General features: G+C 51.1%; 2 protein-coding genes across 2 annotated transcripts in view; both read right to left on the bottom strand.

The window, feature by feature from the left end:
• The window catches only part of RPLP2 (ribosomal protein lateral stalk subunit P2), a 192,369-nt gene that overhangs the window by 159,003 nt on the left and 7,047 nt on the right, over nt 1-26,319 (bottom strand). The window lies entirely within an intron of this gene.
• On the bottom strand, nt 871-24,678 carry PNPLA2 (patatin like domain 2, triacylglycerol lipase). The gene is made up of 9 exons (XM_088525793.1): nt 24,388-24,678; nt 9,560-9,792; nt 9,299-9,364; nt 5,968-6,177; nt 4,955-5,015; nt 3,898-4,065; nt 3,315-3,447; nt 2,312-2,434; nt 871-1,471 (listed from the first exon to the last, which is right to left on the bottom strand). The coding sequence occupies exons 1-9, from the start codon at nt 24,572-24,574 to the stop codon at nt 1,207-1,209; spliced, it is 1,446 nt and encodes a 481-aa protein (XP_088381919.1). The 5' UTR covers nt 24,575-24,678; the 3' UTR covers nt 871-1,206.

The following is a 26,319-nucleotide window of genomic DNA, read 5'->3' as shown; positions in this document are numbered from 1 at the left end:
TCCCACTTCTCGTGCTCCTGCTGTGCCAGCTGCACTGCAGCCCGAGTTGTGCGCCATGAGTCAGGGCTGCCAAGGGGCCGACAGAGCAGGAGGCCGGCATCCCCATCGCCCCTAACCGCAGTGCCCAAACTCTTCCAAGCCAGGACAGACTGGAGCCTGCCGTGGTACCCCTCGGAGTTCCAGCTGTGTGGTCCCTTAAGGAGCAAAGCTTGACCCCTGTGAGAGGCAGCCCCTTCCCTGCTCTTGCTGTGACCTGCCACCACAAGCCTCTCAAATAAAACATGCCCCACACAATCTCACCTTCCCACAGGCACTTCACATTCCCTCCCCAATGTCAGCTGCTAGGACAATCCTGAGAGAGCTAAGTCGAGCTTTTCCAAAGCAACCCCACACTAACCCCATTCACACTGACAGGAATGGGGCCTCAAACTCTATGCTTTTATCGGGAAAACCAAAACAAAAAATAGCTTAGCCTAACCTAGTTCTTCAAAATAAGCTCAGTGATTTAACACTCAGTTCAGTGTTAAATCAGGACAAAAGTCACTTAGGGAGCAATCACAATGTTAATCAAGGTAAATACAGAGTTTTCCTACATTTCTGCAGTCCCGGCGTGGACTGCAGCAGGACCAGCTCTGGCTTCCAGTGGGGATGTAGCGTAGGGACAGAGGAAAGGATGTCCTTCAGCAAAGAAAGTCAAGGGGAAGCTTGGAAGCAAAGAGGAAAACTGGTTTGGCAATAGAGGCTACTTAATCTTTAAGTAGCATAAAGAGCTAAATAATGTCAGATTGTTCAAAAAAATATAGATATATATATGCCTATGAGCTCCAAAAACAGAAGGAAGCTAAAGCTATATGAACTCCAGAGTGTCAGCTACATCCTGATTATTTGGTGGCAAATCCCTAATGGCAATTCAAAGTGCATTATTTGGGAGAGCCCAGCTGGGCCAGCATCAGCGTGGCCATGGGAAATGGCCAGGCAAGAGTCTAAAGCAAGGTGCCTGCTCACGCGCTTCCTCCAACGCAGAGGCCCCCTGCCTGGCCCAGCAGGCAACAAATGGCTACAGTCATCTCCACCAGTCTCCGTCCCTGGGAAATTCCCTTTGCAGCATATTTGGGAGCACAGGGCAGCAGGCTGCCAGGGGCTGAGGCTGGTCCCACGCTGCGTGGCCCCCCTTCCCACCCACCCCGTTCCCCCCCGGCAGCAGGCTCAGAAGAGCGGCAGGCACTCCTTTGCATAGTCTAGAGGTGGAAGCTTCATCAGAAACCCTTCCTGCGGGAAGAGGGACGCCTGCATGTCCACGTTGATGCAGAGCAAGCCCATCATGAGCTGCCGCTGGTACTCCTCCCACTTCAGCATGACGTCGGACAGGGAACGGTTACTTCTCATCCACATGGGCAGTGCATCACCACATGGAGCTGCCGAAGAGATGGGCAGGGTCTGGGTCCCTCCAAGCTCAAGGTGATAGTAAAGCCTGAAAGGTAAACACACACACGGAATCAGTACATGGAAAGCTTCACCAGATCAGAGCTTCAGAGACCACCAAGTGCTTTTGTTCTGCCATTAACTGCATGATTTTAAGGATCTCTTCTGTGTGCCCATTTCTGCCCTCACATCTCTCGATTATTCAAGCCATGAAGTGGGTAAGAATCATCACTTTTACCAACATCCTGATCACTGCTAGGACCTCTGACTACTACTGTAATACAGAGTTTCCTGTCCTCATCTGTGTAGGAGAGTCTTACCTCAGCCTCAAGCTGCAGCCTGCAGCAAGGATTTCAGTTCAGAGGCACAGGTCAGAGCCAAGGCACAGGTCAGAGCCAAGGCACAGGTGAGCAGCCAAAGCTCTCTGCTCCACGTGGAGCCCATCTGATGCCTCCTGGCCAACACACTGCCTCTGCAGCCCAAACCAGGCTTACACTCCTAAGCAGAAAAGGTCATTTTGAACTCAAATATCCTTGAGAGGGACAATCTAAGGGATCCTGGGCTGGCAAGCACCACACACATCTGTTTTCTACCAAGAAGTTAGCAGAGTGTTTTAGTTATACCTGCATCTTCTGCCCTATTGCTTTGGTAACAAAAAGCTTCATTACAAGGTCTCTCTGGGAGGAAGGAAGAGGATGATGTCCTGAGTCCATCCAACAGTTAAGAAGGCCAAAAGACCATGAACCAGATTAACATTTTAAGTTGGGCAGTAAATCCTTCCAGTCCATTTGTGCCTTAGTTGCTCTGCTCTCATTGAGTAGGTTCTATAGAAGGGAAGGACAGAGACTGTTCTCCTCCAGAGCAGTGCAGTGGAGGGAAACAGCCATACCTGGCTGAAAGGTGACTGCCCAGTTTCTTTTTGGCTTTCTTCACAAGGTAGTTGCAGATTTCAGTCATTTGCTCCCTCATCCATCTGATATCCTCAGGGATATCTGGTAACCATTCCAGCAACCTGGGAGACAGGACACAGCCATTAGTTGGACCGCACAAAGGATAGCAGGGAGCCGAACCACTAGAGCTTTACTTCCTGTCCAATGGGCCGAGATACGAGTTGTTGGGGGAGAGAAGAGAAATACATTCTATGCAATGGTTTTAAATGTTAACACTTCTTTTTCTTCCAATCGAAAGACACCTAGTTTTGCTTCCTAGAAATAGTTACTCATTATTTTTAGAAACAAGTGCAGCAAGAGGTCTTTCCACCACCATTCACAGAACTGAGGGGGAGCAGCTGTGAAGGAGAAAAATAGCTCAGAACTTACCTTTATGGAAAGTGCAGCTACAAAATGTATTCTCCATCCTTTCCAGATTTGGAAAATGTTTTTCCTCTAATGCTTTGTACCATAAACTGCTTTCTACCACATACTGCCTCTCTGCAAGAAACTTTTCATGGAGTACTCTGCATAAAGAACAAGTCTCTGATGGATCTGCCTTCCCAGATGTACAGTGCAGAGCTGCAGAGAACTAGGACTACTCTACCCCTACCCTCAGAGGAACGAGGTCTCTTGTGTTGTTCCTATTTTGATCCCCACACTTTCAATTCAGAAGTTTTTCCTCCAGGCTCTGAAGCTTATCAGTAACCCCTAGGGCAAGCTCCAGTATGCAACCATCTTTCTTTATGTTGAAAGTATTGGCTGTAGCCAAGTGACATGGGGAGGGGAGAATGATTTTTTTCGTGTGGTTCATAACTGGCACGAACACTTTTGCCAGGAAGTCTGCACTGCAGAGTTGGAAAGGATCCTACCTCCCTCTCCATTCATGTTCCACCAGCTATACCAAACACTTGACTCCACTGTCAAGAAAGCCACCACGGGCAGCACCAGCTGAAGGCCTACCTGACTGTGAAGGAAACGGCAGACTCCAGAGGCAGCATGTAGGGGACCATCATTGCAGTAGCCACACGTATAGGCAGCATGTTGGAGATACCAGTCAAAAACCCTCTTCTTTCAGCACAAGCCTCCATAAGAGCTGAAGACAGAGAGAATGTGGTTGAATTCTCCCAGCAGGGCTGTTTCCTTCTCTCCTATATCCTTGGAGTTACTACCAGAGCAGTACCTACTCTGGGATCTCTCCTCTCCACTTCTAGTTCTTAAGAAAGTTTTGCTCAGGGGAATCATTTTCTGAGCATAGATGAGGAGTAGCATCACCTTATGTTTTATCAGGGTCCCAAAGGAACAAGCACCAAGATCCTCATCCTTTCCTCACCAAGCAGGAGTCTCAAATAAGTGACCCTCTTACAGCTCTGCCTCCACAGGCCAAGCCACACATTTATCTAAGAGGTTCAGACTCCAGTTAAGCACGAGCTGCTGCTAAGCTCAGTCACGGGAATGGGATCCAGGAAAGCATGGTCACAAATATCCACATCCCAGCAATCCCCTGGGGCCCAGGAAGCCTGGACTCTCAACCTGGGGATCATACCTTGGTTCAGTCTGGGAGGCAAGTGTTCAAAGATGTGCTCTTCAACTGCAGCAAGGGCAGCATTGTCCTCCAGCTGGTCCTCAGCTTCTGTTTCTTCCTCTTTCTTCTCTCCTGGAGGAGCTTCTATGGCAAGGAGAGGACGGGCAGGACTTGGACGATGAAGGAGACCTGAGAGAGAAGTCAAGCAATCAGCATGATGCAAACTAGCTGCTCTGCCTGCCTGGCCTTTGGAGTGTTAGGCCTTGCTTCACCCTAACACAATCCTCAGCCAGACAGACATCGCACCCAGCCTGTTTAGGTTATATCTATTGGGATGTTTACTGCCACAGACTTAAATCTGGCTGCTTTAACATCACCTTGTCTTTCCCTGCCAGAAATTCTAACATCTCTCTTACAAGCACTGAAGAATGCAGTTTGGTGACATTTAATTGCTACATATTCTACCAGTGAATACCAATTTTTCAGGCAGGATTCCCCTCCTGCAGCTTAATCCATAAATACAGCTGCATGATTGCTCTTATTCCAGGAAGGTATTGCAGCACAGAGCAAACAAGTACACTTGACCTGCTGCAGGTGACGCTGGGCAGCACCACAAACACACATGCTACAACAGCTGCGGGAGACAAGAAAGTCCAGAACATAAAAAGGAGGGACGCGGGAGCTCCCACTGCCAGGCCCTGTGGACAGTGCTCACCTGTGCCACCTTCCACAAGTCCTAGTTACACCTAAAAAGGAGCAGGGCACCTGCACAAGCTCTGCCGGTGCCCAACAACCATGTTGGGCTAAGCGGCCTCCTTGCCCAGTTGTGCCAAAGCCACCGTGGCTCTGGTCTCAGAGCTGTTAGAGTCCTTCTGTAGCACCCTGTATAGGGAGCCATGTCCACTCTGCTTCTGCTTCCCCAAGTGCTAAAATCTACTTCTTTTTAGAACTTCCATATTCCCCACATCCGAGGTGAACCTCTCCCTCCCACACACCCCGGATCAGCTCTGCCCCACACACTGCCAGCTCCCCGCGAGCCCGCGCAGAGCGGGCGCCGGCGCTGCCCCCAGGGCCTTACCGTTCTTCTTCAGGAAGTGCAGCGCATCCCGGTATCCCTGCTTGCACATATCCCGCAGCACCTGTGCGAAGGGACAGGGGAGCACAGGTCACCTGGAGAGGCTCTGGCTGAGCAGAGCAAACACCCTGTTCAAGGCTGGCTTTACAGGAACTCTCCGCACTCCCAAGCTACACCAAGCACAAGGCTCTCACTTGCCAGCCCTTCACAGGCTTTGTGCTGGAAGAGGAGGCATAACACAAATGCCTTTGATAAGGGAATCGCAGGATAATTCAGGTCGGAATGGGCAGATCCTATGTATATGTGGGCTTAGATTTGGACAATTGCCCATTTAGAGCTGAGGTTACTGTGGGGAGCCTTTAGGAAGCCACCTGAGGAGCAACCAGCACAGAAACTTCCCAGCAGATGCCAGGAAGGGCCACAGGGTGTTTGCAGACAACATGGGCTGAGAGGGAAGGGGAGTGGGGAGGGGACAAGGAGAAACTTGTCCAAGCGATTCAGCACACGGACGCATGCTTGTTGCGCTGCAGTGCCAGGGCTCTCTAATGCTGAATTGGCCTTCCTCAGAGGAGAGGCACACAGAGCTGTTTAGAGTGTCACCTGTTCTGCTGGCACATTTTAGGAGACTGTCACTGGCTTCAGGCTGGCAGCTCCCACCTGACCTTAAGAAGCCTGAGAGCATATTGCTTCAGAGAGTTTATACATCCTTGTTTAGAAGTAGGGCTGGCTTCCTGACAAATGCCAATTTAGAGAGCCACATGGCAATATTTTCCAAGCAACTGCTAGCACCTAAATTCCAGATCTTCCAGAAGCAAGAGAAAGCTAAGATGTCTATACAGCTTTGTGCAGATGGCTAAGGTTTGCCAAGTCACCGAGTTACTACTGTCAAGGTGAAAAAACAGACAAATAAGAGATACAGAAATAGTGTAGTGTCTAGAATCCTCTTCTGTTGAGCTGCACTGCACTGCCAGTGTCTATCCACTGTCCCTAAACCTTGGCACTGCCAGGAATCTCACCTGTGGCTCTGGAGGGAAGAGGGCCTTGGAAAGGCGATAGAGGTTGCGGAGGTTGAACTGGATGCTTGTATTGGTGACTCTGAGCTCGTGCATGTTCGTGGAACTGTCCCGGGGACAGATATCACTCTCCCCTGAAAACGGAGACACTGTGATCGTGTTCTTCAGCTCATAGCGGGGCAAGTTATCAGAAATCCCTCCGTCCACATATCTCTGCAATAAAGACAAACAAAGCAGCCTCATTCATAACTGATTAAGCAGCTTTTCTTTTCTCAGTGTTGCTGTTCATGTGTGAGCCAACAACTTGGGAAGAGAATGGAGAACATCCACCAGCCCTGGAGGAATTAAAAGCAGTGATACCACAGCTGTATTGTCTATAAACTCTTCTGTTATGTGCTTTTGTCCCCTCGTACTGTGTTTTGCTCCCCTGGGTTCTCCGCGAGGAAGGCATGATTCACCATCCAATTAAATAAAGACACCCCAACAACCCCTTACATGGCAAATGCACACTGGTCTCAGTTGCCACAGTGGCACTGAGCCACTCAGACCATCCTCAACTTGTTTTTAAAATTAAAGAGCTCAGACACAGGTCCCACTAGAGGACAGGCTGTTAATGGAGAACAAAAGCAGCTGTTTGTTGCGAGCAGGCTTAGCAGACAGCAGTCCCAGCACCTGCATACACATTCGGAAGCCGTGAGCTTTGGCATGATAACAGAGTACAAGGGACTTGGGTTTTGCCCCAGCAGCCACCCTATTATCAGAGAATGTTCTGTACATACGTACCATAAATACATTTGTGCTATCCCTGCAGGAAGGACAACCCTGGTAGTGTGGACACGATTCAAAGAACTCTTTAAAGCAGCACAGTTGCACAAGGAGCTGAGCAAAACAATCCCTATCACAAGCCTCTGGCAGAGCAAGCAACATGCAGGAGATAAAAAGGAAGGGTTCATGGGCAAGGCTGAAGGAGCAGCAAGTTTGAAACCCTTGCAGGTCAACAACTCCAGCTCTGGTGCATCCTTGTTGCAGGAGACTTCTACCAATTTCACAGCAGAGTTGGTCCTCATTTTAGTGCATGTTTTTGACCATCCCTTTGGATGGCTTGCACAGTCCTATCAGCAGCAGCTGCAGCAGCAAAGCCAAAGAGGAACCCATGTGGCAGCTCGCTCTGGTGGTCAGAGGTGAGCAGGCACAAGGCAAAGCTGGCAGAGGCTGAACCCAGCAAAGCAGGGGAATGCTGATAGCAAGAGCAGCTCCTTCATCCTGCCCACTGCGTCGCTCTCACAGGCAGACCAAGAACTGGCATTGGTCTTTTATTGCACAATGCCTAGAAAAATCCTTCCCATTTGGGTCAGAGGGTGCTTTATGCTTTGTTGTCTTTTGCTCTGGAAAAGAGACAGGGAGGGACCTCTTTGATCAGCTCCTGTGAGCCCAGAGAGGACCTCACGGGCTCTGGGGCTCAGAGCCCCAGTAGGAAAGGTCTGGCTGCTCCCAATGCAGGGAAGAGACGCAGAGAGGAGCAGCGGGAAGAGGACACAGCAATGCAAGCAGCCTGAGTGCCAGACAACCATGCTGGCTATAGAAGATGGAAGCAAATGTTTTTGTGGCTTTTCTAGAAAAATGCACATTTTATGGCCAGGATGCAGAAGCATAAGTTTCCCTGAGGGTGGCAGCATAAGTGAACACATATCATCAGAAAGAAGTGTTCACACATACCCCCACACTCCTCATCTTCCCCTTCTCGGGGCTACATAACTTTGAAGTGAGCACTGGAGAAAGCTTAGGAAGAAGGCAGGATTTGATTTTACTTTGCCCACAAAGCTTTCAAATGCCATGAAAACTGCTTGTCATACTTTGATTAGCCTGCAAGTCTGTCCCATGGTAAACACAGTAACTGCAGGAGAGCTAGGAGCTATACAGTCCAGCTTCAAAGTCTTTTTGCAGTCTCCTACCCTCTCCCCTCACCAGCCCCTCCTTCAAAGGAGGAAAGGGCCATTATTTTCTAGGGGAGGGAGAAGAATTAATGTTCTCATCATATTCCTTTTTTTTTTTCCTCCCTTTCTTTTCCCAGAAAGAGTGCTGACACAGGAGATACTGCCTTGGTGTGCCTGGGCAGTTGCAAATTCCAGAAACCCTGATGCTGTATGCACTTGAGAAGAAGGGGTATTTTTCTCAGGCCAAGCTGACCTTAGTGGGCTCCCAAGAGATCTCCTGAAAGAGCCACCACTAAACACACTCCCACCAGCTGTGGGGCAGGATCCCAGGCTACAGCTGTTGAGCAAACACTGGAGCATTACCAAATTTGTCACTTCTCTGAAAACATTTCCTCTAATGTGTTTACTCTAGATCACTTCCCAGCCCAATATGCTTGCACAAGACAAAAATGGCCAAACTATGTATTATGCAGGAACAAAAACGACTCAATGTTAGGACACAGGGAGCAATGGGAAGAAATTCAATGCCCTGCTCTGTCAGACTGTGGCATCTTGGCCAGGTCCCTCGAGGAGAAAACAAGGCATATGTAGGTTAACAGTTCCCTCTGACTAGCTTGCAGATAGACTGCTTTTTAATGTGTGCATTAACTTGTGTAGCAGAACGGGAGTCCAAGCTCAGCTGAGGCCCTACAGCACAAATGCAGAGACACCCCAACGCTTGTTCCAGCTCTGGGTACTTTGAAACCTGTCGACAGAGAAGGAAGGGGTTACTGCAGATGGTCCTCGAGAGGAAGCAGTTCAAAAGCAGTGGGTACCTTTTAAAGCTCTATCAGGCAGCAGAGCACTACGCTCAGTAGAAAGCATAACAGCTTCATGGAAGAGAGGCAGTGTTTGTTAGGGAACTGTATGAGCACTGCAGGACCCCCAGTCTTCCCTGTGTAGCGGATCAGGGAGTTATCCTTCCCTGTCATTGCCAGCACAATCCTGCCCCACCATCCTGCAGCAGCCTGTGGCTCTGCAGTATATCTTTAAGTACTATTAGCCAGTGAACATTTCCTGCCTCCAGCCTTCACTCCTCTAAACATTTTCCAAAGACCAACCATTATTCTGTTGAATCTTCAGATCTTTGGGCAATTTTCAGCCAACTGCAGGCAGCACTGAAAGGCAGGTACATGCAGTGGAGAACCCCAAGTCTCATGTTTTATAAAGCCAAGATTTGTCAGTTCACAGCCAAGATGCTGTGTCATTGAAGCTATTTATCTGGACATCTCCCGAGCCTCTTCAAGCTAGTTACTGCCAGCAGGCAGGCAGCAGGACTGTCAAAATTGAGCACTAGCATTTCTGAGTTCTCATTCGTTAGCACATGATTTAATGAAAGAGTATCTTAGAGTCTTACTTACCACACCACGTAAGGTTGGAGGTATCAGCCCACAATAGACAGGGATAAAAGTGCTGCAGACACAGGCCTGAGGGAGAAAGAGATCCAGCATGTAACCCTTTGAGTTAGAACCAGGTCAAAGCCTACTGAACCTATCACTCTTCTCAGAGTACCACACTGGCACATCCTGACAATTATATTCCATTACTAAGAACACTTATAAACCAAGACAAAACAAAACAGCTTGCAGCTCCTCCCCCCTCTGATGTATGTTCCCATTCACCTGGATTAGCTCCTCCTTGGACTTGAAGTCAGACAGTATCACATTTTCTCCATCAGAGACCCGTGTGAGGGAGATGCCCAAGCGCCCTGCTGCTACCTCATGCCCATTCTCTGGCACAGTCTTGGACAGGCAGATCCGAATGGTCTTCACCAAGTTGAAAGATGGGTGGAGTGGGCCCAAGAACCTCTTCCGTGCCTCTTTTGACACTCGAATGATACTGGCACCAGCCTCACCTGCAATGACAGAGAAATGCAACGTGAAACGTTAGTCAAAACAGCCTTCTTAAAATCAGGTATAGGAAAGCCTTATCCGGCTTTACACAGAGGTTTATTCCACCTGTTGATATAACTTGAGATGAAAAGCTGTAAGGAACAGTGTTAGAGAAGTCACAGAAGTGTGAGAGCTGATGGCTCTCACACTTGCTCACTGTCATCCATCACCTTACACACTACGTAAAGTCCAGGAAAGATCTTCACTAGATGCTGCTTCACTGATCAATGCAGGACCGACAGAAAGACAAAACACACACACACAAGGACACTGCTTTACAGCTTTGAGCTTGTGGCTAAACCCACTCCAAAACACCTTCCACCAAAACTTTTCTAGCAAACACCTGTTTTTCTAACTTGAAGCAAATCACCTATCAGTACACAGAAGCACTACTGCTTTCCAGCTAATCAGTTGTCAACGGCTCTCTTGCACATCTCAGCCACGTTTCAGGCAAGTAAAATGGAAGCAGAGCTTTCCTGAGTTTTTTGAAGGGCTACTGTATTCTATCAGCACTGGTTGAGCATCATTCCCAAACCACATCTCCTATCCCATTTAGGTAGAGTGAAAGGAGAGAGGCCTTTTGAGGAGCTGAGTCAAGATCACCATCTTGACTAGGACTCTGTCTGCTATGCTCCATTAGTGAAGGAGTGACCTAGGGACACTCGGGGAGACTTTGGTGCATCGTTCCCTGCACCGAGTCCCTTTCCATTGCACTAAAACAGGCCCTGGCAGCGAGCAGGATTCAAGACGTGTGATGTTTTACACTTTCACACAGTGACCCAGCTGGGGTTGGAGGGAAAAGACACATCCCATCTGTGCAAAAGGAAAGGCATCTAAGCCCATTATCTCACAGTCACTAGGAACTCAATCTGGCAAGAACATCAGGGCTCTGCACTGGGGAGGGGAAGATAGAATGGAGAGGAAAAGAAAACAGAGCTCAAACAACAACACCAAGCGCAGCCAACGCCTCAGCACCAGCGTGCTGCCCTCTGCACACGCTGACTGCTGCCTCCAGGCCTGTCTCCCAGGCAGCACGAGAGGCAACACCAAATTCCTGGGTGCCAGGCAGCCACTGCCCTCCCGGGACACAGGGAACATACAGCCCAGAGCAGTAAGGGGAGGAGGGGAAAGCAGCCGTGCTCTCTCAAATGATGATTTCTCTCCAATAAGACTGAAGTTATTCCTGGACAAAGATGAAACAGCCTCTCAGTTCAAGCCCACTTGAAATCCCCCCACGTTTCTCTCTTCCCCACCCAGTCTTGCAACCACAAAAAGGGAAGGGAATAAGCCAAGTTAGACCTAGGTTAATAAATAGAGATAAGAGCAACGCCCTCAGCATTATTCTGACACAGCCCATTCTTTTGCAAGATGTGTGCTACAGCAGCATGTTTTCCAGCAGCACCGCATGGGAATGCGATGCTACATCAGGAAAGCCACCACCACCGCTAGATCCAGCAAGCACAGAACCACGGAGTACAACCACAGATCTGGAGTGAGGGTTTTAGGTACTGAGAAGTGACTACTTAGCAGAAGACACAAGTTCCCTTTTTGAAAGAATTTTCAGCATCATGACCCTGGTCTTCTGCTCCGTCCTGGAGCCATGTATAGCAGCCTAACTCTGATCTTCTCTACTCAACCAGCAGCAGGCCATTGGGCCCTAGTAGGTGCATGGTTCAACACCCTTCCTAACAGGAGGGGAGCCAGCCTCACAGTGACTGACACTTCATGCCAGGGGAACCCTTCTTAGTGCTCCCTAAGACCTGACAGATAGTGCTTAGAAAGAGGTGCTTCCAGACTACACATATTAGCATGTAGAAATACTTAATAACAACACTGATAACAACTGCAATTAAGTTCAGCTAGTGACTAACATTAGAGCTAAAAATCTAAGGTGGCAATTGCTTAAAGAATTAAACAAGTTGGAACAGCAAAGTCCCAACTACGCCAAGAACAGACTGCCCCACTATTTGAGGATGGACATTGCAGCTGCCTACTCTATCTACACACAGCTCAGTGCAGGGGAGAACAAGGGGACAAAACAAGACATTTCAAGTTAGCAACCTCCTCCTTTGACACATTCTTTTATTTTATACCTGTGTGTACACCCATACAGAGATTATGCACAAGCAGCTTTGGGTTATTCTACACGAAGGGCAGCTGCAATGCGACCAGAGTTGCTGACTCCCTCATGCTGGTGGCAGAGTGTGGATTTGCAGCATCTCCAGCATTCCTGGAAATGGGGCCAGCTCAGGGTTCAGCTGGAGAAGCCAGGTTTACATAGCTGGGTCCATCACAAGGCCTCTTGGAAAAAAAATTGGGAGGAGGAAGAGGAGGTGAAAGTGCTTTAGTCTCACAACTACCAGAAGAGCCATTCCAGGAAAAGCAGTGCAAATCCCAATTGGATTTTGCAGAGGCTGCCAGAGGGACCTGCTAAATAAGAGGGAACAGAGACGAGTCCCGCAGGGGTCAGCCAAAAGCTGCCACTTACTGGGACTAATCCAGTGCCAACTCCAGTCCACAGAAAAGATTCCCATGGGTTTTGATAGACCTGCTGATTCAGGACACAGGTCACATGAAAAACGTGAGCTAAGTTCCTTTTCGTTTCTGGGGTATGAGCCAGGGGACACAGACAATCATTAGCAGCTACGTTGCCTGCTGAGAAACGCTTCCTTCTTCTCTCACCAGCCAAGTCACCCAGCACTTCTCCCCATACAGATTTACTAAACCAAACATTCCTCTTAAAGGATAATACAGTAAATATTTCATTTCCTTTTGAAAAGTCCTTCTTCTCCACAGCATGTTTTGTCAACACAAGCCCAAATGCAGCAGGGCAGTTGTGACTCATCAGGGCCTGGGTGGAGACAGTCAGACAGTCCTAAACATAGTGGCTAGGTCCCCACGGAGCAAGGGAGGCCAGGGCACCCGTCTGCCACTCCAGCCTGGATCCTCTGCAAGGGGCCTGGTACCCTCACCCAGGGGAAACAACCTGAGGGTGACTGCCAGCTCCTAAGTTGTTTTCTAGCTACGTCACACCAACCATTAACTTACTGGCATGGCAAGGTAGCACATTTAAAAAAGTGGAAGCTGTCACTTCCACCAGTCATGTTTGACTCCGAAACAGCCCAGTTACCAAGTACCAAGTGCCCTGCATGCTCGGTAGGGTTGCCCAGCACAGGACAGAACCAGAACAAGGCACAGGTCCCACCTCTCCAAGAGGAGCAGGACAAAGCAGATCCCCAAGCTATTTCAAGAACCCAAAGGAACTATGACCCACTGCAAACCTCAACAGCTTTCCTTCTGCAGGCTCATTCCGCTAAAGCACCTTTCCCTCCCCTGAGGAGCACTCAGGAGCACGTGCTGTTCACAGCTGCACACAAGCACCCCCAGCCAGAGCAGCCACCTGACTGATGCCAGCTGGGGCGAGCGATGTTCCCAGCCAGATGAAACAGGACGGTTACTCCTGTGCAACACACACAGGCGAGGACCACAAGGGCTGAGTGCTCCATGCACCTTCTTGGGAAGCTGCAGGAGGGGTGGTGGGAAGGGAAATCAGGCCTTTTCAGACCTGTCTCTTCAGGCAGGAGGGCTTTGGCTGTGCTCTTGCACTGCACGCACATTGCATCTCGCCTGTTGACGCAAGACCACCCAATATCACCAGTTTTCCAGTCAGCGTAAGGACAGCTGATCCATAAAGCATTTCAAGAGAGGCAGGTGGAAACAGACCTCCAGGACACACTGAACAAAAATAGGAGCAGAGTGGCGAGGAGGGAGGGGGCCCTCGGGACATTCCACCCAGCAGCTCGGCTCACCAGTGACATTGCGGCTCCCTCTGGAAAGGCTCCATGTCAGTACAAAGATCACTGCCTGCGTCAGGGACATTTCTGCTCCCCCAGAGAATGAAGCAGTAAACAAGAGTGTAAGGCATCCAAACAGGGATGGAAAATGAAGGACAGCATGGATGGTGACAATGCCAAGGCAGCATCTCCCCTTCCTGCTGACAAAAGGGACATATGGGGAAGCCAGTGGCGACTGCATCCCAAGGAGCTTCAGGACATTACTATACTTGCGGCAGAGTGTCTAAGCCAGCCCTCCTGCCCCAGATTTGCCTTGCCCTAGCTCAAGGGTCTTTTGGAGCAGGTCTAACGCCTCTTTCCAGACTCTTTTAAGGCTCTCCTGCTGCCTGCAGGTGTCGTGGAGGCGACAGTCCCTGTAGTTCAGACAGTAGAGGTGGCAATTCCTTTGGGCTCCTCAGAGAGCCGCCTCTGCTACCCAAACTACAGTGTCCTGCAGTGAGGAGCTCGGGCAGCGACACCCCGGACCGCAGGTGCCTGAGCTAACGGAGCAGGCAGGGAACTGCACAGCTCCCATAGATCCATGTTATTCCCACGTCTCACGCAGCACCAACAAAAATCCAGACAAACTCCTTCCCACGCATCAGCTACACCCAAGGTACCGCTCCTCTCTGCAGTCCCATCACCAAGCTACGACTCCAAACTGGCCAGACACGCAGACACCGAAAACTTTGAAGGCAAGCCAAGCAGCGGAAGGAACTGCAGGTGCTTTTGACATTGCCCCAGTTCCAGGAGAGCTTAACACCATACTAGTGCAGGATTTAGGCTGCAAGTTCCTCAGCTCAGAAGACAGCTCCCATGCACTGCGAGCAGGGTGCAGCCCCAGGCAGCTATGTGGAAAGAGGTTTGCATGGTACCAAGCACGATGCTCCATGCTAGAGCTGCCAGCTGCAGTCTCTGCCTCTGCACTTGCTCTTGGCTCAGACACTCGCTGCAGCATCACTGGAGCTGTCAATGTTTCCTACCAGCAGATCCCTGTCCAGGCCTGAACTTGGGAACAGCTGAACCAGACGGCAGCCACCGGCATGATCTCACTCCAGGCTAGTCTAGTTTGGCTGCTTATCCCTTACTGCTCCACCTGGGAACCTGTTCCAGCACCTCATCTTTGAAGAGCTAACAGCCAAGATGCAAGTTGGAGCACAGCGATCTGGGATTCCTCCGCAAAACCCACGAAGTCAAGCAGCACACGAGTTCTTCCTGCCTGGTCTCTCCCACGAGGACACTAACGCAGTCCTGTGGTCAGCCTGAGAGTGCAAGGCTGTAAGCAAGAGGCACTGAAACAAAATTTGTAAACAAACAATTAGGAAAAAAAATATATATATATTTCCTCACAGGCAGCTCAGAAGTGCCTACATGCTCACCAGAAGAAAAACCACAGAGCAAGAGGCCCCATGATCCAAGGACAACTCATTCTCGTGGGCAGTGGCCTCAGTTTGTGGAAGATACTCTCTGCTTGGCTGGCTGGCTGGCTGTGCCCCTGCCCATGCTCACGCTGAAGCAAGGTAGTTTCTATTCATTACCCCAAGGGAGCAAAAAACAGGCAGGTCTTCACAGGCCGGTTTATGCTAAGTGGGAGCCTGACCCAAGATGTTCTCTGACTGCCCACCAGGGAGGAATGGAGCATTTAGACGAATGTCAAAAGGGGACCCAAAGATAAACCCATGTCTGTAGAAAACAAAGCGAGAATTTACTATGCCCTGCTAAGACACTTCCAAGTGACAGGCAGACCCCAGACAGACTAGAGTTCTCTGGTTTAATTTCCAGTGTGAAATCTTAAAGATAGATGTGTCAACAAAACTTGTGTGCACGTAGAGAAATCTGTCCCTCACTTGCCAGAATGTGTATATTGCTCAATGAAAAAGCTGACCATTTTGGAGCATGTCAGCCTGAGGGAAGGCAGCTAACATGAACCCTCCGAAGTCACCAATTACTTTCACATCTGTGCATATCTTCCTCAAATATTGAGAAATGCCATGCAGCAGAACAAAGTGTTCTGGGACTTCCTTATTTTCTGTTGTTTTGAGGTATATTTAGCTGTTTATTTTGAGGCTTTCACTCATTCCTTCTCTCCAACTGTCTTGCCATCAGATAACAAGAAACAGCTCCAGATTATGGATACAGAAAGGAAGTTTTCCCCCATGCTGATGCAAACACAAACCTCAAAGCTTGACAAACAAACGACTGTGAGGGCAGGTTCTCCAAGGCTGGCCAGAGAGAGGGGCAATGAAACATATGATATCAGAATTAGCTCCTAGGAACCCCCATCAGCTGCTACAAGGGATGCCTAGCCTCGCTTTACAGGCGGGGCAGAGGAAGCAGCAAGATGGAGCGATAGCTGTTCAGGTAGGACCAGCTCCTGCAGACAGAGGCAGCTGCTGAAGGAAGGGCTCAGTCCATCACACGTCCCGGCCCGGCTTCACCCTGCTCAGCACTGCAAAGCCGAGGTGTGAGCAGTGCCAGGATGCAGGTTGCAGTGGGAAGAAAGGAAAGCACAGGCATCTGCAACGGTTGCAGAACCAGGACCCTCCCTCTTGCTAATGTATTTGTGCCAAAGATGTTTCTTTTCTACTTAGAAGAAAACTTCAAAAAGCACAAATGTATTAAATTAAGTAAATCCACAATGAAAGGAGTCCCTTTCCCCTCTGAGCCAAACCAATAGTCACCTTGTGGTTGTTAAGGCACCAGTTAAGAGATAACAGAACTACAACCATGCCCTGGGCATGGGGAGCAGATAAGGAGAATACCTGCATTTAAGTCACCCGTTTTCCCCACTTGCACAGGGCAGCTCACAGTGACTGTGCCTGCCTGTCCTCGCACCGGCTTCCACAGGGCAGGCGCTCGTGGAAGCTGCAGAGCAGATGCAGCAGCTCATGTCCCATGAAGCAAGTGGGTCTTCTCAGGACACAAGCAAAATTGCTCTGTGAGAATGGACAGGAGAGCTGCCAGGCTGGGTCAATCTCCCAGGGAAACCTTTGCAGTGCCCTCTGGGGCTCTGTGCTGGACTCGAGGGAGCAAACGGAAGCCTCACCACCTACTGACGTCCTGCGAGCCACAGCCCGCTTTGTTCCCGTGCCCAGGACCAGCGCTTGCAACACAGGCCTGAGAAGAGAGCGGCTGCTACTGGGAAACCATCTAAGCGATGCCAAGAGGCGGCTCAGGGCAGGCAGCCAGCCAGGATCTCTGTCACAACCACAACAGCAATCCCCACGAGCCTAATCTTTTTCCACTGTAACACCCTAATACAAAGCTTAATTTGGCATTTGTTTTCATTATGGTAAAGGAGTTAAAGAGCATAAGAGCACATGAAGAGGAGAGGTTGCTCAGGATGCTGGGAAGGCTGCAGTGAAAGCCACATCCTGTCTTCATCCATCCATCCATCCATGTCAGTCCTACAGCACAGTTCAGGCTGCGCTGGAGAGGAGAAGGCAGAAAGGGATTCAGGAAGCTGGTCCAGCTCAGATCTCTGCTGCTTACTCTGAGCCGAGCGATGTTGGTTCCCAAGTCATCCTTTAAACCAAATCTCAGCAAGAAAGACAGGGGAGGGAAGAAACAAGAGCTGGGGTAGAAATAAAAACACATGCTTCTCCCAGGAAGGCTGAAGAGCCCTTCTCCACTGCCCTGCACTGAGGCACACACGGTGCAGGGGCAAGAGCAAGCGCTGTGGTGTCAGCCATCGCCCTCGGCAGGCTCACACAGCAGAGCACCACGGCGGCCCACGCAGAGCTGCCTGTGGCTCTCAGCACAACCCTGCCACATGCCCTCCTGCAGCGAGGCAGGCACCGCTGGGGGCCCCAGAGATGTTACCAGAAACACAGCTGGCTCCATCATTCACAGAAGGGCAGCCCGCCTCCCTTCTGCCCATCCTCACTTACTGTACACTCGCACAGCTGCTAGAGCACGGCCGGCCCTGGCACCGACCCACGGGAGCCCTCTGGAGCCCCCCGTGATGCCCGGCTCCCTCGTGCTCGCGCTGCTGGCCAACTGCTCAGCACCAGGCAAGCGCTTCCCCGCACGCCTGCGGCACACGGCTCACCGTGCCCTTCCACCGCACACATGTGAGGAGACACCCAGCAACACCCTGAACTTCTCCTACCTTGCCGCGGTGCTGGCAGAGGGGGCCACCTGCAAGGAAGCGGGAAGGAGAAGTTTTGTTCCAAAGGGGTCCTCAGCAAAAGACAGGAAGCCCAGATGCTTTTTCATCTGGGAGGAATCTCTTCCTGCATGAAGGAGCTTATTTGGAAAGGGGTCTCAGGAAGGTCAAAAGGCATCCCTGGGGGCTGAGGCACAGGAGCATCTAGAGACCCACACTACCTCTTCCCCACAGACATCCAGCCCAACAGCCACAAGCCTCGAGTGTTGAGGTGACTGAAGTTCTGCAACCAGACACGTGGCTGGGACAGAAGAAGCTGGCAGAGCCTTGCACAGACCCCCCTGAGGGAAAAGATCCCACTTAATCCTTCCCGCAAGGCTGAACAGCGCAGAACAAGGAGGGTAGCAAGTCACATGCAGCAATGTAGGAGTTAACACAGCCAAAAACCAACCCACAGGCATAAGTACAGTTAGTAGTTAAATGGCTAGTTTTTCCTCCATAAAAAAAGTTTCAATTAAAACTACCATTGCAACACCAGGCTAGAAAAAACAGATAGCACTGCCCCTGTGCTGACAGTCTGCTCCATATCGAACTTTCTCTATGCATAACTACAGTAATCTGCATTCCCACCCTGCCTCATTATATACCAGAGTAATAATTGCAGGGACAAGCCCTGAATCAGCAGCATTCAAATGAGGCTCCTCAACTAAAGAGCTGGCTACAAATTAACACGTTTAAAGGGCTCCCTGATTCATTTCCACCCTCCGCTCCTGTCATCATCATAAAATGCTAAACTAGATAACCCAAGAGTGGTGGCAGAGACACTGCTGAACTGGCAATGCCAAAAGAGTACTCAAGCCTTTAAAGTCTAACCCTGAACGAAAGGCTTTCAAAACCAGCATCTATCCAAAGAGACTGCCTTAAAGGAACAGAAGGAGGTTCATCCTCAGAACTACTGCAAAGCCCCATAAAAGCTTCATGATTCTAGAGGACTCGTCAGATGGAAGCCACCAGCATCGCTCTGGCCCTCCCCTGAACTGGAAAGACCAGGGCTTCGGGGCTGGGCTATGTCCAAAGCCCCAGGTTCCACTAAAACCATCAGCTTCCCAGCACAGGGACAACACAATGACAACAGAAGTGGACACGCTGCAGAAAAACATGACATGAAAGGAGAAGTCTCTGCTTTGATTTCTCTCCAAGCGCCATCCTAGACAAATGGGGCCAGCAGTGATGAAAGAGGAGTTTGTAAAGCCTCAGACTGCTAATAAGGCCTCAAGGGAGCGAATGATGCACATGGTCCAGTGAGCTTCTCCTTTACTTGTCCAGGGGAGCAACACCAACAAGCTGATCCTTGGCAATGGTGCAGCTTCTGCAAACTGATTTCAAAGGGTTACCTTACACCCGAGCGCCAAGGCAAATAACACAAGCAGCACAACTAGACCGATTGCCACCGGGATCATACAGATTTTGTTTTTCTTCTGAGCATTTCAGTTCAGGAGGGTCCCTTTCTTAGGAACACAGAGGGCAGCTCTCCTGGACATGTTGCGCTGCAGATCAGCACAGCTGTGGGGACAGGAACGAGGTCGGCACAAGCGAGACAAGCACCACCAAACACATGGGCAAAACAAACCTGACCACTAAGAGAGTGAGAGTGGGAGCCAGGAATCAGAAGAAGGTTTTTGACTTGGCAGGATTAAAGTTAGCTTTCAAACCTAATCATAACCAGACAAATGACCCAGAAAAAAACACATGACTGCATTTCCAATTTTATGGGGAGGATTCGCAGGAACCTTGAGCGATCTATCCTTCTGCAGATAAGAGAAGGAGCAGAAAAAAAAGGAGGAGAGCCTAGACTCTACGTAAGGCTGAAATTCTGGGTCAGAGGAGAGACCAAGCACAGACCACTTGCGCTGCTGCTCTCGACGTTACACGGCTGGTGCAGCTGACGGGGTTGGCTGGGCACCTTGCTGTTGCCACAGTTGTGTGTGACAAGAGGAAAAACATACATATGGTTTTGACTATGTCTGTTGCTAAAAGCAGCTGCTTGGCTTCCCATGGAATCATCCAAGAAGATGCATGAGAGAGCACTGTTCCCAGGGAAGCTTCCTTATTAAAGGCAGGCAGGCAGCAGGAATAAGCTCCCCAGCAACAGTAGCTGCAGGGTACTCTGCTTGGCTGCCAGCTCACTGCCGTGGACACCATCACTCGCCTAGGTGGGGCTTCAAGACTCGCATTTCGGTCAATATAAACTGGCATTGCTCCGAGGATTCCCTAAACACTAAGCCGATTTATTCCCCTTGCTCAATCTGGGCTTTGGAGTTACACTCCATACTCACAAAATAGCCTCTGTGATCAGTCCTTAAGCCTTTTCATGACATAATCAAATTTTGGGAGCACAATATATAAGTGGTCACTATTGTTAATTGACCTCAATATCAAAAGGAAAGAGGGGAAGGGGGAGGACAAAAATAAAAACAGAGAGAAGAGCGCTACCTGAGGGAAAAATTCCCTAGAGTTCAGGAGTGCATTTCCTGCTGGTCACATGATGACAGGTGATAAGTAAACCTGAATGTCAAAGAACCATTACTTCATCCCAGGTCAAGACCGGGACAGAGTTCTACATAAGACACTAATAAAGGTTGTACACAACCTAGGAAGAGCTTCTCGAAGGATCCCCCAAGCAGTCCTGCTCTTGGGCTGATGTTTGGCTTCCTTTCTGCATTCTTCATACAATGAGCATCCCCTCAGCTTGCTTTGGCCTTTCTGCTTACCCTGACATGATTTAGGTTACAGAAGAATAGCTGAGTGCCCCCAGATGGGGACGGTCCAATATCCAGCTGTGCCTCTGACAGCAGGATCCATTTTTTTTACCCTGCAAAAAAAAGAAAAGCAATTCAACAGTCCCAACTTATCCTTCCACATGAGGCTGCAAAGGGCAGAATATTCGCCTGCTTTATGGACAATGCTGATGCTGTTGGTTAACCAACAGTCACAAAAGTCACAAGTGAAGCCTGCGCCTGCCCATCAGATCAAAACAAGCTTGTCAGCAATCACAGGTCCACACAGTACCTACGCTTCCAAAGCGGGCACCAAGCCCCATGACTCTCACTGGAGTGGGATGAGTCCAGGCCCTTTACAAAGACCTTAGTGCCACTGTGTATTAAGGATTCAGGAACCGGGCACTAGCTGCATTTTACCATCATTAGCAACTGAAACAAGGACAGTCTTACAGTGTCACACAGGCAGTTGTACTCACGCAGGCCCACTGACCAGCCCAGGATTTCCTCAAATGGGTAAGAGTCTGTAGAAGCCTGTAGATCTTCAAATCCAAGTTTGTGGAAAGCCACAGGATCCACTTCTCTTTTGCAGGGAGGAGGTGGGTTTTGCTGTCAGAGGCAAAGCTGGCTGTTAAAGCTACACTATCTGAAGATGTTTAGCTGTTCTCCTGAGTGTAAGAAAGGGGCTCTGCACAGCTGGCACAAAAAGCATTCTTGGTTGTTTGGCCAATACAGGTGCATTCCCTAACACGAAGGGCTCTAGCAGCCCCAAGAGAAGACACACAGACTTCAGAGACATCCATCTTGCCTGCTACTTGGAAAAACACCACAAGAAGAAGTGGTTCATGTTACAAAACTGGAGTAGGCACATGCGAGTGACTCAAAAGACTTTGTGTCTCCAGCACAACAGCTTGATGTCCATACAGAGGATTCCTGAGGGAAAAGCGTCAATGCCTTTTCACGGCAATGCACCTCAAAGCTTGAGAGGGCACTTCAAAAGCTGTAACCCTGGAGAATAAATCCAAGATCCCTAATGGTAAAGTGCTTAGCAAGGGCTAGCCAAGGTCGTAACAGCCCATAAATAACTCCTGGTCTCTTATTTCAATATGAGGCCCTCTGTCTAACTAACGCATGCCTGCTGCTCTTTTCCTAGGTATTCTCATATGTGCCTCCAAGCTCTACACCGAGCTCTTACAGTGCCAATGATTTTGTCAGGGCTTTCAGTTGAACGTGAGCACAGAGCGAAGCCTTAGTGCCATGCACAAATAACGAGAGACTGCTCCCCACCCAGGGAAACGGCAGGTCAGCTCGGAGGCAAGCTGCACAGAAGCAGAGGCCAGAGCACAGGCTCCGAAGCTGAAGAAGTTTTACACATGAGCTTACGCTCCAAAGTCCAGGAAAATTTCTGTTCCCTTTGATCAGGGTCTCCAGAAGGATTGAGGCCAAATACCACCACAAAGGAAAAGTGCTCTGCAGTCCTATCCAGCAAGGATTTTTCTTAGGTCAGTGGAATGTCACAGAGCTTAGACGCAGGAAAGCACTAACTCTATCTACACGCACCCCAAACAGCAAGGCTTCTGCAGAACTCCCCTCCCCTTGCCACCCAGCAAAAGATACTATTTAATACTCCCATTTGACAACGCAACAGGCAGCACAGGCCAGCAGTCACTGTAACCTCTAAAGTCCTCAGGCTGTTACACCTACTCCCTGATAGCAACCAGCAAACTCAGGTATTCAGGACCCCAGCACAGCCCGCAGGAGGCTGAGCTGCTTCCCCAGGACAGGCTGCAGGTCTCCTCCTCTCACCACCACCCCTTCCCTGCCATGATCTCACTCCAACCCCTGACCCTCGCTCTGCAACCTGCAGCGTCAGGAGGGTTTACAGCAGGGACAAAGTGCAGAGATACCAAGCCCCAACCAGGCACCTGTCCCCCTTTTACTTTCTGAAACCAGCTCAGTTGCCCTATGAGCATTTCTCATCAGAGACATATGCTTGCCCCACGCAGAGCTGCAAGCACAGCCAGGAAAGCAGCCCAGAGCAAATCGCAGTTGGAGCAGCCCCAGATCCAAGCCTTGCATGATTTTCAACGGCGGCATTTCCAACTCTTTTGGGAGGGAAGTCAGTGATAGCAGGTCGCACCTAACTCCACTCTGTCTTACCATGCCTCCTCTTGCACCCAATACAAAATAGGAAAAAATAATGATAATTCTAATTATTAATCCTATAAATAGCAAAATGAAGATAAGAGACTTGCTCGGAGCTCGGCTGGTGCCTGAGGCAGGCCCCGGCACGGGGCATTGCGGCTGGCCTGTCTCTAGCTCTGTCTCCAGCTCGTGCCACACGGGCACAGCGCAGGCTGCAGGGGCACCACCTGGGCAGCCGCCCTCTCCCCAGCAGCAGCAAGGAAAGCAACCGAACCCCCAGCAGCTACTGGTAAACAGGTCCCTTCAGGAGAGGGGGCCTTGTCTATGAGAATCTGGCATCACAGCATGGCTAGAGCCTGACAAGCCCCAGGCCAAGGCGCGAGCAGCTCCTGAGAGCTCCCCACCATGCTCCAGAAGAACGCACTACATGTACACGGTTGTCTCTGTAACCAGAGCGCAAAGGAAGGGGAAAGTCAAGCCCTAAATGCACAGAAGGAACTGACTTCTTCCGCATGGGGACTCCTTCGGAGGGCTCTGCCCCTGCAAAGGGCAGGGAGTGCCCCCGAAAGACACCCACAACCAAGGCAAGGGCAGCCAAGCACTAAACAGCTCCGGTCCCGCTTGGCTCCTGGAGAGGCTGGTGCACGTGAGGCGGCACCAGCCTCTCCATTGCACACTTCTCTGAGACTAGACGGACAGATTCACCCCATCCACTATTTTAAGCATGAATTTGTTGGCTTTTGTACACACAAAAAGGACAAATTTCACTTGTGCAATTCCTTGTGAGCAAAAACCCACCATACACCTTTCTCTCAAGCTGCTCCCCAGACAGGCACTAAGCTGGACCAGGCTACTGGACCTTATATGCCCGCTTCAGAAAAGCAAAGAAAAAAAAAAAACAAGATTTCTTCTGTAGCTTAAAGGTGCATTAGCACTTCTAGCTAAGCCTTTTAGAGGAGACGATAACTTCTCATGCCCTCTGCCCGAGGGAACAATCCTCCTGCAGAAACAAGGATGCTACAAGAAGATAAAGCGCGGTTTCCTGGTGACTTGGAGACACCGCTCAGCTCTAATCGGTGCCTACGCGCCCGGCGGGATGCCTGTGCCTCCAGCTGCTCCACTACCAGTGAGCAGCGAGGGGTCAGCTCCCACCATCACCGAGACCCCCACCAGGCTCACTCGTAGCGGGACAAGCCCAGGGGCCCTGTGTCTGCTCCTGCGGCTGCCCTCGCCTCCCTCCAGAGAGGGGCTCGCCTGGCACCGTGCTCTCACCACCACCCCTGGTGGGGACCAGTGCCCTCCCCCGCCCCGGTACCTCCTCTCTGTCCCCTCGCACCTGTTTGGTGCGTGGCGACCTCAGAGCAAGCAGCAAAGACTTTTACAGCGTCCCCTCCATTCCGCCCCCCCCTTCTCCCTCCCCAACAGGAGGCTCTCGGGCTGGCGGAGCTTTATTCCCTCCCCGCGCTGCTGCCGTTACTGCAGTACGGCCCCTCCTGCGGCATCCGCGGCGGCGCGGGGAGGAAGGGAGGCAGGAGCGAGGGCCGCTCCGCCCGCCTGTCACGGCGGCGGGGCCATGACAGCTGCGGCGCCCGCGACGCCTTTGGGGAGGGGGGCGCCCCAACGGCCAACGCCGCCCAACGGCCGCCGCGCCCAACGGCCGCCGCCGCCCAACGGCCGCCGCGCCCCGCCGCTCACCGAGGCAGGCGCCGCTGACGAGCGCCGTGGCGGTGAGCGCCCCGGCCGAGGCGCCGTACACCTTGCGGGCGTTGGCGACGAGGAAGGGGGCATGCTCCTGCAGGCAGCTCGCCACGCCGATGTGGTAGACGCCGAGGAAGCCGCAGCCGGCGAAGGAGATGTTCCAGGTGGAGTCCGGGGGGAACATGGTCGCCGCGGGCCCCGCTCACATCCCAGCGCCCCCCTTGGCCGGGGGAGAGGCCGAGACGCCGCTGCCGCCGCGCGCGACCCGCTGGCTCCGCAGGGGCCGCCGCTGGGCCGCCGCCGGCCGCCGCGGAGCTTATATGGGGCTGGGCCGGCCCCGCGTCCCGCCTCCGGGCCCCGAGCACGGGGGAGGCGCCGGGAGCCGGCGGCAGCGCCGGCCCCTCCTCCCACCCTTCCGCCGGTGACCCCGCGGCCCCGGGGAGCCGCGGGCCGAGGCCGGCGCGGGGCCGCCCCGCTGAGGGAGGCGCGGCGGCGCCGCAGGAGCCGCTAACCGCGCTCTCCCGGAGTGCCCTGGGGGCAAGGCCGGCACACGCGCAGCGCGGGAACACGCTGTCCCTGTCCGCAGCAGGACTTTCTGCACCCGCCTCCGAAGCCCCTGAAGCACACGCAGTTACCTGCCTCTTGTCAAGGCTGTTGCAGGACGCGGGAGGGCTGCCTCAGAGACAGCACATGTGGGCCCTCGTGTGCTGCTCGTGTGCAGTAGCAGTAGGTGAGAGGCCACGGCTATGGGGAGATCAGAATAGACTTCAGAAGATAGAAGGACCTCCTTGGTCATAGACAGTACAGGCTACAATTGTTCAAACAATTAGATGAGCATGAAAGTCCACAGGGATCATCAAAAGAGCCAGAAGAGCAAGAGGAACAGCTGCTCAACTCATGCTAGGAGGCTGTATCAGCAGGAGGGAGCTCTGGTGGAGGAAGAGTGTTAATAGCTTCCTGATAGCATCAGTATGAGGTGAAAGTATTTGCTATCAAAGCAGGAAAAAGACCTCATTCATCCTAACAAATCTATTTGCATTAGTTTTCTTATAACCGGTCATAATTTTCTCCTTTGGGATGAGATTATACCTCTCTGTCACAGCTCTCAGACTAAACAAAGAACCAGGGCCTCCTTCCTGTAAAGAGGACTTCACGAATTGCATGAGTGGAGTTTACCCAAGCAGCCTCACTCTGATTTGTTTCACTGTACGTGGCCTTCCAGAGGACACACAGACAGCACATTGCGCAAGGCACCCTGTAGAGGGGCCTTCCACTCGTTCCTTAACCATCTGCCCTTTCCTTCCTCCAGGCAGGCAGGGCTGCAGCCATATCCTCCTTCCAGGCCTGACTCCAGAGCTCACAAGGCCACAGTTGGCCTGGATGCCAGGAGGAGCACTTAACACAGGGTACATAATGGCTCCACCCTCGAGTACCTGAAGAACTAACCCCACTTATCTCAAGTTCTCTACTTGTGCCCTCTGCCCTCCTTTCTTCACAAAGTATTATTTTTTTTTCCCCTCACATACCTCTACATGCTTTTATAGTTTCCTCCCTCCCTCCCTCCCTCATGTTTGATGTGGTTACAGGATCCTTGTCAACCTTCATCTCCTCCACCTGAAGAGAGGGGCGGAGGTGCCCCTGAGCCCTAACCCTCTTAAAGAGCCCTCTTACCCCTTTAACAATAGAACAACCATAGTGCTTTCACCCTGTGCTCCTGGTGACACTGAGAAATATTTCCATTTAGCCAAAATCAAGGAAAACATTGTGTAACGCCTTTTCCAGAGCAGGGGCTGTGCCCTCCCTACAAAAACTGTCTTTGGGCTATGCCTTTAGAAAAAAAAAAAAAAGAATGCTGAACCTTGTTTGCATGATAACGCATGTAACCACAAAACCAGCTTCGATCTTGAGCTAACACTGCTTCCTGTTTTC

The sequence above is a fragment of the Tinamus guttatus genome, unplaced genomic scaffold (genome assembly GCF_059628265.1).
Source record: "Tinamus guttatus ecotype Peru unplaced genomic scaffold, ASM5962826v1 Tinamus_guttatus_pri_ptg000240l, whole genome shotgun sequence".
NCBI lineage: Eukaryota > Metazoa > Chordata > Aves > Tinamiformes > Tinamidae > Tinamus > Tinamus guttatus.
Note: the sequence above shows the minus strand (reverse complement) of the source record. Positions and strands in the feature narration are given on the sequence as shown.

What these genes read in the sequence shown, in the direction of transcription:
- PNPLA2 (XM_088525793.1), bottom strand. Translation starts at nt 24,574, where the DNA reads ATGTTCCCCCCGGACTCCACCTGGAACATCTCCTTCGCCGGCTGCGGC. An exon ending in CGTCAGCGGCGCCTGCCTCG is followed by an intron (nt 9,793 to 24,387) that starts GTGAGCGGCGGG and finishes CTGTCATTGCAG; the next exon opens with GTGAGGCTGGTGCCAGTATC. An exon ending in CTCCAACCTTACGTGGTGTG is followed by an intron (nt 6,178 to 9,298) that starts GTAAGTAAGACT and finishes TCTTTATTGCAG; the next exon opens with AGATATGTGGACGGAGGGAT.